This window comes from Bufo bufo, chromosome 2, assembly GCF_905171765.1.
Source record: "Bufo bufo chromosome 2, aBufBuf1.1, whole genome shotgun sequence".
In the NCBI taxonomy this organism is placed as follows: domain Eukaryota; kingdom Metazoa; phylum Chordata; class Amphibia; order Anura; family Bufonidae; genus Bufo; species Bufo bufo.
This window is the reverse complement of record NC_053390.1, coordinates 586,358,293-586,370,326: the sequence shown is the minus strand read 5'-3', so window position 1 is coordinate 586,370,326 and position 12,034 is coordinate 586,358,293. Positions and strand designations below refer to the sequence as shown.

Sequence of the window (12,034 nt, the reverse complement as noted above, 5' to 3'; positions counted from 1 at the left end):
GCCCATTCTGTGATTTCCTTTACAGTAGCATTCCTGTTTGTGGTGCAGTGTCGTTTAAGGGCCCGGAGATCACGGGCATCCAGTATGGTTTTACGGCCTTGACCCTTACGCACAGAGATTGTTCCAGATTCTCTGAATCTTCGGATAATGTTATGCACAGTTGATGATGATAGATGCAAAGTCTTTGCAATTTTTCGCTGGGTAACTGTCACAGCCAGACAGCTGAGAAGCGCTCATAGGAGCTTTTCAGATCCTCCTCCTTGAATTTCTTTGTTTTGGTTTAGTTTCTCATCTCGTTAGTCTATCTCAGCTGTCATGCAGTCGGACTGATTGCTGCCCTTTAAATTCCTCCCCATAATGCAGTAGTGTGCGGCTGATACAACTTCCTGGAGTGTGTGTGCATGCAGTTCCCAGTTCCCAGTTGTCTGCAAGTTAAGTGCTGTTTATGTATTTATGATTATCTCTTTTCTGGATCCAGGTGACCCTGACTCCCTCCGTGTCAGTGTAGGGAGCCGGTGGTCGTGTCCCCTCACTATTGTAGGGTCTTCAGGTAATAGATAGCCGAGGAACGTGGATATGCGCCCATCCACCTTTGGGGTGTTCGCATAGGCTGAGCAGTGAGGGAGAGCGGCAGGTCTATTGCAGGGGTCTCCCTTTGTTCCTTAGTTGTGGATCCAGAGAGACATTGTTTATATGGTTTTGTCTTGTTTCCTGTACACCATCCGTGACATTATCAGCTGCCAAAACCGTCTCAAACATGGATCCGGTTTCACTTTTGGCTGAACGCTGTCAGGGTCTTGCTTTGGAGGTAGCTGATCTCCGTAAGACTTTTTCTCAGTTTCAAGTGACCGGTTCAGCTTGCGTTCATGGAGTTTGTGCTGAGCCTAAGATCTCGCTCCCGGATACGTTCTCCGGGGGTAGTGAGAATTTTGTGCGTTTTAGAGAGGCTTGCAAACTCCATTTTCACCTTCTTCCCCATTCTTCTGGTGATGAAGAACGGAGGGTGGGGATCATTATATCACTGCTCAGGGGTAACGCTCAGTCCTGGGCCTTTTCGCTGCCGGAGGGGGCACGGCCCCTCCGTTCAGTGGATGAATTCTTTTTAGCCCTGGGTCAGATATATGATGATCCGGATCGTATTGCTCTGGCTGAGTCTAGACTACGTCTGTTATGCCAGGGTAAACAATCTGCAGAGATATACTGCTCAGAATTTCGGAGATGGGCAGCAGATACGAGTTGGAATGATGCTGCACTCCGAAGTCAATTTTGCTATGGTCTTTCACAGGGATTGAGAGATGCATTTGCCTTTCATGAGAGACCTACCTCCTTGGATTCTGCTATGTCTCAGGCTGTTCGTATTGACAGGCGTCTTAGAGAGAGAGGAGAGATCTCTCCTTTCTGTCATACTCAGTCCCGGGACAGTGCAGCGGTCTCATTCTGTGCACAGGGGTCTCAGTCGCTGTCAGCCCCTTCTGAGCAGGAGCCCATGCAGCTGGGGTTGATTGCCTCTGACAATAGAAGATTCAGCCCGCAGGGGAGGGTTTGTTTTTGTTGTGGAGGTATAAATCATCTGGCAAATGTTTGTCCCTCTAGGAGATTCAGGCAGTTTTCTGGGAGCAATAAAGAGACAAAAAGGAAAAAATCTTTTAAAAATGTTCCGTCTGTTACTATTGGCAGGGTTGAGGCGGAAATTGAAGGTTTCCCGTTTGCTTGTAGTTCCCGTTTTGGCCTGCCTGCTAGGGTGGCGCTAGAGAGCAAGAGCATTTTTTGTGAGATTTTTGTGGATAGTGGAGCAGCTGTCAACCTCATTGATAATCAATTTGCAATAACTCATGGTTTCCAGGTATGCACTTTGGGAAAAGATATTCCTGTTTTAGCTATTGATTCAGCTCCACTTTCTCAGAAATCATTAAAGGGCATAGTTCACAATATCCGTTTAATTGTGAGTGATGCTCATGTTGAGGATGTGTCATGTTTCGTCCTTAGCGGTTTGCCTACTCCTCTAGTGTTGGGGCTACCCTGGCTCACTAAACATAACCCCACCATTGATTGGCAAGCGAGGCAAATAAATGGTTGGAGTAACTTTTGCAGAGAGAATTGCCTCATAACATCTGTTTCTGAGGTTTCTACTAAGACTGTACCACCTTTCCTCTCTGAATTTTTGGATGTCTTCTCTGAGAGTGGAGTTCAGGGTTTGCCTCCGCACAGGGAGTATGATTGCCCTATTAATCTCATCCCAGGCGCCAAGCTGCCTAAATCTCGTTTATACAATCTCTCCCAACCTGAGAGGGTCGCTATGCGGGCTTATATCTCTGAGAGTCTGAGAAAAGGACACATACGACCCTCGAAGTCACCTGTTGCCGCTGGTTTTTTCTTTGTTAAGAAAAAAGATGGTTCTTTAAGACCTTGTCTGGATTTCAGGGAGCTGAACAGTATCACTATTCGTGATCCTTATCCGCTTCCTCTGATCCCGGACCTGTTTAACCAGGTTGTTGGGGCTAAAGTCTTTTCCAAATTAGACCTAAGAGGGGCATACAACCTGGTTAGGGTCAGAGAAGGAGACGAATGGAAGACGGCTTTCAATACCCCTGAGGGCCATTTTGAGAATTTAGTTATGCCTTTTGGTTTGATGAATGCCCCAGCCGTTTTTCAGCATTTCGTCAACAGCATTTTTTATCATTTAATGGGAAAATTTGTATTAGTGTATTTGGATGACATTTAGATTTTTTCTCCTGATTTCAAGACTCATAAGGAACACTTACGTCAGGTCTTGCTCATCCTGCGGGAGAATAAATTATACGCGAAACTGGAAAAATGTGTGTTTGCGGTTCCAGAGATCCAATTTCTGGGGTTTCTTGTCTCCGCTTCTGGTTTTCGCATGGACCCCGAGAAGGTCCGCGCTGTGCTTGAGTGGGAGCTTCCTGAGAATCAGAAGGCGCTGATGCGTTTTTTGGGCTTTGCTAATTATTACAGGAAATTTATTTTGAATTATTCCTCTGTTGTTAAACCACTCACTGATATGACCAGAAAGGGGGTAGATTTTTCTTCCTGGTCGGTAGAGGCGCGTAAGGCCTTTTCTAATATCAAGGAGAGTTTTGCTTCCGCTCCCATCCTAGTACAACCTGATATTTCGTTACCCTTCATAGTTGAGGTTGATGCTTCTGAGGTAGGGGTGGGTGCGGTCTTGTCTCAGGGTTCCTCTCCTGCCAAATGGCAACCGTGTGCCTTTTTCTCAAAGAAACTCTCCTCCGCAGAGAGAAATTATGATGTGGGAGATAGGGAATTGTTGGCCATCAAGTTGGCTTTTGAGGAATGGCGCCATTGGCTAGAGGGAGCCAGACACCCTATTACCGTGTTTACTGACCATAAAAATCTGGCCTACTTGGAGTCAGCCAAGCGTCTGAACCCGAGACAGGCCAGATGGTCTTTGTTCTTTTCAAGGTTTAATTTTGTTGTTACGTTCCGCCCTGGGGTTAAGAATGTGAAGGCAGATGCCCTGTCACGTTGTTTTCCGGGAGGTGGGAATTTTGAAGACCCGGGTCCCATTTTGGCTGAAGGTGTGGTGGTCTCTGCTCTTTTTCCTGAATTGGAGGCAGAGGTGCAGGCAGCCCAGTCAGAAGCTCCTGATCTTTGTCCTCCTGGGAGGTTGTTTGTGCCTCTCGCTTTGAGACACAAGATTTTTAAAGAACACCACGATACGGTCCTTGCTGGGCACCCGGGGGCAAGAGCCACACTGGATCTCATCGCTCGGAGATTCTGGTGGCCTGCGCTTCGTAAGTCGGTTGAGGGTTTTGTGGCAGCTTGCGAGACTTGCGCTCGTGCCAAGGTCCCTCATTCACGGCCATCAGGTCCTCTCCTTCCTTTGCCCATTCCTTCCCGTCCTTGGACACATCTGTCCATGGACTTCATAACGGACTTGCCTCGTTCCTCGGGGAAGTCTGTGATTCTGGTGGTGGTGGACCGTTTTAGCAAAATGGTGCATTTTATCCCTTTTCCTGGTTTGCCCAATGCTAAGACGCTGGCGCAGGCATTTATTGACCACATTGTCAAATTGCATGGGATTCCTTCAGACATAGTCTCTGATAGGGGCACGCAGTTTGTTTCCAGATTCTGGAAGGCTTTCTGTTCTCGCTTGGGGGTTCGGTTGTCATTCTCTTCTGCTTTCCATCCGCAGTCGAATGGCCAGACAGAGCGCGTCAATCAGAATCTGGAGACATATCTGCGCTGTTTTGTGGCGGAGAATCAGGAGGATTGGTGTTCTTTTTTGTCCCTTGCTGAGTTTGCTTTAAATAACCGTCGTCAGGAGTCCTCTGATAAGTCACCATTTTTTGGTGCATATGGGTTTCATCCGCAGTTTGGGACTTTCTCGGGAGAGGGCTCCTCTGGTTTGCCTGATGAGGACAGATTCTCCTCGTCTTTGTCATCTATTTGGCAAAAGATTCAGGATAATCTAAAGAGCATGAGTAAGAGATATAAGCGTGTGGCGGATAAGAGACGTGTGCCTGGTCCGGACCTGAATGTTGGTGATCTGGTGTGGTTGTCTACCAAGAATATCAAATTGAAGGTTCCTTCCTGGAAGTTGGGTCCTAGGTTTATTGGGCCTTACAAGATCCTGTCTGTCATCAATCCTGTTGCCTACCGTCTTGATCTTCCTCAGACTTGGAAGATCCATAATGTTTTTCATAAGTCCTTATTGAAACCTTATGTTCAACCTATTGTACCCTCGCCTTTGCCTCCTCCTCCGATTATGGTTGATGGAAATCTTGAATTTCAGGTCTCTAGGATTGTGGATTCTCGTCTTGTCCGCGGTTCCCTCCAGTACCTCGTTCATTGGGAGGGTTATGGTCCTGAGGAGAGGATGTGGGTCCCAGTGACGGACATTAAGGCCTCTCGTCTCATCAGGGCTTTCCATAGGTCCCATCCTGAGAAGGTGGGCTCTGAGTGTCCGGAGTCCACTCCTAGAGGGAGGGGTACTGTCACAGCCAGACAGCTGAGAAGCGCTCATAGGAGCTTTTCAGATCCTCCTCCTTGAATTTCTTTGTTTTGGTTTAGTTTCTCATCTCGTTAGTCTATCTCAGCTGTCATGCAGTCGGACTGATTGCTGCCCTTTAAATTCCTCCCCATAATGCAGTAGTGTGCAGCTGATACAACTTCCTGGAGTGTGTGTGCATGCAGTTCCCAGTCCTCAGTCGTCTGCAAGTTAAGTGCTGTTTATGTATTTATGATTATCTCTTTTCTGGATCCAGGTGACCCTGACTCCCTCCGTGTCAGTGTAGGGAGCCGGTGGTCGTGTCCCCTCACTATTGTAGGGTCTTCAGGTAATAGATAGCCGAGGAACGTGGATATGCGCCCATCCACCTTTGGGGTGTTCGCATAGGCTGAGCAGTGAGGGAGAGCGGCAGGTCTATTGCAGGGGTCTCCCTTTGTTCCTTAGTTGTGGATCCAGAGAGACATTGTTTATATGGTTTTGTCTTGTTTCCTGTACACCATCCGTGACAGTAACACCTTTCTGATATTGCTCCACTATCTTTCTGCGCAACATTGTGGGAATTGGTGATCCTCTACCCATCTTGGCTTCTGAGAGACACTGCCACTCTGAGAAGCTCTTTTTATACCCAATCATGTTGCCAATTGACCTAATTAGTGTTAATTGGTCTTCCAGCTTTTCGTTATGCTCAAATTTACTTTTTCCAGCCTCTTATTGCTACTTGTCCCAACTTTTTGGGGATTTGTTGACACTGTGAAAATTGGAATCAACGTATTTTTCCTTTAAAATGATACATTAACTCGGATTAAACGTTTGATCTGTCATCTACGTTCTATTACAAATAAAATATTGACATTTGACATCTCCACATTATTGCATTCAGTTTTTATTCACAATTTGTTTAGTGTCCCAACTTTTTTGGAATCCGGTTTGTAATATGTTGGCAGGTAAAGTACTGGATGCCCTTTGAAAGAGCATTTTTTTTATTTTTTTTTATTTTAAGGAGCTATCCCACAAAAATAAATTAGCACTTATCCACAGGAAAGGTCATGTAATCACAGGGGGTCCGGTCGCTGTGACCCTGACCGTTCAGGGGAATGAAAGTCCCCTTGTGCCTTGTATGACTGTAGCAGTGGTGCCTATCATAGAGCACCACTCCACTTCCGTGGGACTGACAAAGTTAGAGCCGTATTCTATCAGTCACATAGAAGTGAATGGAGTGGTGGTCATGCATGCACACTACTGCCCCATCCACACAAGGGACTCACGGATCCTTGTTCTCCTAATTGGTAGGGGTCCCAGGAGTCGACGCCCAGTAATCATATATTTATCACCTAACATGTGGATACAAAATCTGATATCATTGTACAGCATGTAGAATCCTGTGATCATGGGGGTTTTCCTGAAGCTGTTGTAAAAATGATACATAATTTCATGTTGCTGGGGCATCTGCTTTAACATAAAGGGGGACAGTTTTCAACGCCGGTCTTAAAGGGATTGTGTCACTTTAGCAAGTGGCATTTATCATGTAGAGAAAGTTAATACTTTGATCGTATTGTTATTGTCCATATTGCTTCCTTCACTGGCTGGATTCATTTTTCCACTGTTATTTTCCACTGTCCTGCTTGCACACTCTAGGAAAAAGTGCTGGCCTCACTGGTGGCCAGGACTGTGGGAGCTCACATAGGCTGTTGCTTTTTCCTATAGTATGCAAGCACGGCCACTGCTGCTGGATTGTAGGGTGGTTGTAACTAGAGATGAGCGAATTTCATATTTTGAAATTCGTTTGCACTACTTTTTGTGGTAAAAGCAGAATTGTGTTATGGATTCCATGATCACGGGCCATAACGCAATTCTATGACGGAATGCATAATGGAATTGCCTTTAGAGTCTATGGCCTGCATAACGGATCCGTCCCGTTTCCGTTATGCAGGAGAGGACTCCCCTGCATAACAGAAGCAATTCTAAAGGCATTCCGTCATAGAATTGCGTTATGGTCCATGGTAATGGAATCCATAACGCAATTCTGCTTTTACCGCCAAACGAAGCGCAAACGAATTTCAGAACATGAAATTCGCTCATCCCTAGTCGTAACCATGGAAAAGAGCAATGTATAATGTGATGGAAAAATGAAGCCAGCCAGCAAAGGAGGCAATATGGACAATCACAATTAGTAAGTGGCGTGTATTAACTTTCTCTACATAATAAATGCTATTTTCTGAAGTGACACAACCTTTTAGTCCCACTGCGCAGGCCTCTACATAAGTTTGGCGCTTCCTCCAGCAGGCCGTGTGATAGCAAGGGAGCTGGCTTAGGTTTAAGCCATTTTGCAAGCCAAAAAACGGCGGGGAAAATGATAAATGAGCCACACTGGAAAAGTGATGTAGGCGGGAAAAATTGCAGATTTTTCTGCAAAATGGCGTGCGACAAAATCTTAATGCACCACAGAGTGGCTTATATGAGTTAAATCTTTACCGCTCAGTCTAGCACTCATATGTGGCCCTCTGCTCCATTAGATGTATAACTTTTTCATCATATAAAAGTAGTAAGAATGAGAACTCATGTTATTTGACATTCAGATGAGCGCCTGTTCCATTTTCTATCTACGTAACTTTATTCTCTTCTGTAATCCTCTTTTCAGACGTCTTTCCGCTGCACAAGATCTTCCATTTGTGGGACACTCTGCTCTTGGGGAACTCCTCCTTCCCTTTCTGTATTGGAGTGGCTATTCTGCAGCAGCTGAGGGTCAGGCTTCTCGCTAATGGATTTAATGAATGCATTCTCCTATTTTCAGATTTACCAGGTAAACTATTGCCATAAAATCTAAAGGGACATCTATTGGTCTGTTATATGTCACTTTTAAAACCATGGTTCTGATGTAGCACATGCTGTTATTTTCTATTCTGTCTAAAATGAACTTTATGGCTGCTTTACATACGGGCAGAATATTAAGCCAATTTATCAAAGTTGTCCACAGAACCAGCCCACACCTATATCTCTCAAAAGTTTAGAGCTAGTGGTTCTTCTGTGGGGAGTGATGGTGTATGCCGGGTCATTGTATGATATTGCATTCGAAAGATGGAGGAATGGGAAGTATTTGTAAAAACTTGATAAATATAGGAAAAGTCTCTAGTGATGGCACTGCTATTGTGTCGTCTGTAGTCGGCTGTATACGATGCTCTGTCTCCTCGTGCAGTTCATTTCAAATATGTAAATGAAGATACGAAATAGAAGACGTCACTCACCAACATCTCCAACAATCTTCACCTTTTATTGCATGAAGGTGATGCAGGCGGTGGGGGCGGACATTCACCAGACAAGCAGATGTAAGTAAGGGGCCTGAAGAAGCACGAAACGACCGTTGCCGCTTACTTGCATCTGCTTGTCTGGTGAATGTCCGCCCCCACCCCCTGTATTGCTTTTATGCAATAAAAGGTGAAGATTGTTGAAGATGCTGGTGAGTTCCGTCTCCTATTTCGTATCTTCGTTTACATTTTTTTTAAAACTGTCTTTGCTGCCCATAGCAACCAATCAACACAAGCAACACTTTCATTTTTCAAGAGCCCTATTAACCAATTAAGCACTGAACCGATTTTTTTTGTTTTTTTTTTGCTCTAAGAGTCATATTTTTTTCACAGTTTCCATTCACAAAGCTATTTTTTTGTGGTGCCATTAACTTTTCTTTTATTGAAAAGCGGAAAGAAACATTTTTTGTGTGGTAAAATTGAAAGAAAAAAATGCAATGCGACCATTGTCTTTTGGGTTTTATTTTTACAGCGTTCACTGTGCACTAAAAATGACATTACCTTTATTGTGTAGGTCGGTACGATAACGGACATACCAAATTTATATTGTTTTTCCTATGTTTTGCTGCTCTTTTTACAAATAGCATCATTGAAAAAAATATATACTTTGTGTCACCATATTCTGACACCCATAACTTTTTTGTATTTCATTGTATAGAGCTGTGTGAGGGCTTTTGCGTGGTGGGTGGTAGTTTTTATTGGTACCATTTTAAGGTCATATCACTTCTTGTTTATTTATTTTCAAGGTGGCAAGGTGACCAAAAAGGTGATTACAGCATTTAGACTTTTTTCTGTTACTGTGTTCACTTTGCAGGATAAATACTTAGTTAAATACTAAGTTAGTAACGGACATTTTCAGACACAATACCAGTAATGTTTATGTTTTTATATTTTTTTATATGTAAAATTAGAAAAAGGTGACATTTTGAATCTTTATCATTTTGATTTTTTATAGTTTTTTAAAACAATTTTTTCCCCAAAAAAGTTATGGGTGTCAGAATATGGTGACACAAAGGATATATTTTTTTCAATGATGCTATTTAAAAAAGATATATTGAAATCACTGAGTACCATTAACAGTGTAAAATGTAACCTTTACTGACTATCATTAAAAATCACCCAATTTGTGCCTTTAAAAAGCAATTAACAATGAGGCTGGGCAGGACAAGGAAAGGAAAATTGACTCACCCTCACACTTGTCCTATCAAACTGTTAGGCCCTGCCTAGCAAAACGGAATGGCCGCCCCGATAGGGGCGATCCCGTGTCAGGAACCTCCTAATAGGCCCTATATGTCCATGACAAGGGATAGATACCGCCACCCGAGAAGAGACCTAGTATGACTACAGTCCAATAGTAATGTCATAAGTCAATGCATGTTTTAGAAAATAATAAAGTTACAACAAAAATAATCGCAAATAATACATACAGTGGATATAAAAAGTCTACACACCCCTGTTAAAATGTCAGGTTTTTCCACCTTTAATGTGACCTATAAACTATACCACTAAATTGAAAAACAAACTGAAATCTTTTAGGTGGAGGTAAGAAACAAAAAAAAACACTAAAATAATGTGGTTGCATAAGTGTTCACACCCTCTTATAACTGGGGATGTAGCTGTGTTCAGAATTAAGCAATCAAATCCAAATTATGTTAAATAGGAGTCAGCATATACCTGCCATTATTTAAAGTGCCTCTGATTAACCCCAAATAAAGTTCAGCTGCTCTAGTTGGTCTTTCCTGAAATTTTCTTAGTCGCATCCCACCGCAAAAGCCATGGTCCACAGAGAGCTTCCAAAACATCAAAGGGATCTCATTGTTAAAAGGTATCAGTCAGAAGAAGGGTACAAAAGAATTTCCAAGGCATTAGATATACCATGGAACACAGTGAAGACAGTCATCATCAAGTGGAGAAAATATGGCACAACAGTGACATTACCAAGAACTGGACGTCCCTCCAAAATTGATAAAAAGACAAGAAGAAAACTGGTCTGGGAGGCTACCAAGAGACCTACAGCAACATTAAAGGAGCTGCATGAATATCTGTCAAGTACTGGCTGTGTGGTACATATGACAACAATCTCCCGTATTCTTCATATGTCTGGGCTATGGGGTAGAGTGGCAGGACGAAAGCCTTTTCTTATGAAGAAAAACATTCAAGCCAGGCTACATTTTCCAAAAACATATCTGAAGTCTCCCAAAAGCATGTGTTATGGTCTAATGAAACCACGGTTGAACTTTTTGGTCATAATTCCAAAAGATATGTTTGGTGCAAAAACAACACTGCACATCACCAAAAGAACACCATACCTACAATAAAGCATGGTGGTGGCAGCATCATACTTTGGGGCTGTTTTTCTTCAGCTGGAACTGGGGCCTTAGTTTAGCTAGAGAGAATTATGAACAGTTCCAAATACCAGTCAATATTGGCACAAAACCTTCAGGCTTCTGCAAGAAAGCTGAACATGAAGAGGAACTTCATCTTCAGCATGACAACGACCCAAAGCATACATCCAAATCAACAAAGGAATGGCTCCACCAGAAGAAGATTAAAGTTTTGGAATGGCCCAGCCAAAGCCCAGACCTGAATCTGATTGAAAATCTGTGGGGTGATCTGAAGAGGGCTGTGCACAGGAGATGCCCTCGTATTCTGACAGATTTGGAGTGTTTTTGCAAAGAATAGTGGGCAAATCTTGCCAAGTCAAAATGTGCCATGCTGATAGACTCATACCCAAAAAGACTGAGTGCTGTAATAAAATCAAAAGGTGCTTCAACAAAGTATTAGTTTAAGGGTGTGCATACTTCTGCAACCATATTATTTTATTTTTATATTTTTTCTTCCCTCTACCTAAAAGATTTCAGTTTGATTTTCAATTGAGTTGTACAGTTTATCGGTCACATTAAAGGTGGAAAAAGTTCTGAAATTATTTATCATTTTCACAGAAAACTGACATTTTAACAGCGGTGTGTAGACTTTTTATATCCACTGTATATGCTCCCAAGTAAACCCGTTGCATCCAGGTTTTGATTACCAGTGGGGGAAAAAAAACATACCATATGTCCCAGGAATGCAAACTTTGTCCCGATGCGTTTCTCTGAATCGTTCTCTTGCGTTAGTTCATCAGGGGACCACATATAACAAAAAGACTCCAAAAAACAAACAATGCAGAAATGGAGGAAATGATATTTGTGCAAATCAGATTATATTATTGTAGTAATACCAAATGATAATGGTAAATCTCATGGCCATAAAGAAAGACTATTCCCACATATTTGGGACCAAATATAATGCATCTACATCACATACCAAATGTCCACAGTGCTGCTACTACTGAGACCCTTGTAAAATTCTACCACACACCATTTAAATACTGATAATCAAAGTATGGCTTTCAATAAAATCGAAATTGCGGCAGGATAGACCAATAAACATAACAATCGCTATGACAGAAAGGGGAGGAAACGATTATACTTCCCCAAATTCTAGATGCCAAGCCTGGAGAGGGTACGATAAGGGATCAGTCTGGGTCAGCAGTAAAAAAGTGCAGTAAAACATAGGAAAAACTATATAAATTTGGTATGCCTATAATCGTATTGACCTACACAATAAAGGTAATTATTAGTGCACAGTGAACGCCCTAAAAACAAAACCCAAAAGACAATGGTCGAATTGCATTTTTTTCTTTTTAATTTCACCACACAAAAATGTTTCTTTCCACTTTTCAATAAACGATATAGTAGAT

At 42.7% G+C, this 12,034-nt stretch overlaps 1 protein-coding gene across 2 annotated transcripts in view; it reads left to right on the top strand.

The window, feature by feature from the left end:
• The window catches only part of TBCK (TBC1 domain containing kinase), a 444,055-nt gene that overhangs the window by 243,228 nt on the left and 188,793 nt on the right, over nt 1–12,034 (top strand). For both annotated transcript variants that reach the window (XM_040418258.1, XM_040418257.1), the window contains exon 22: nt 7,629–7,790. In XM_040418258.1, coding sequence (XP_040274192.1) covers nt 7,629–7,790 — 162 coding nt within the window. The remainder of the gene's footprint in view (nt 1–7,628; nt 7,791–12,034) is intronic.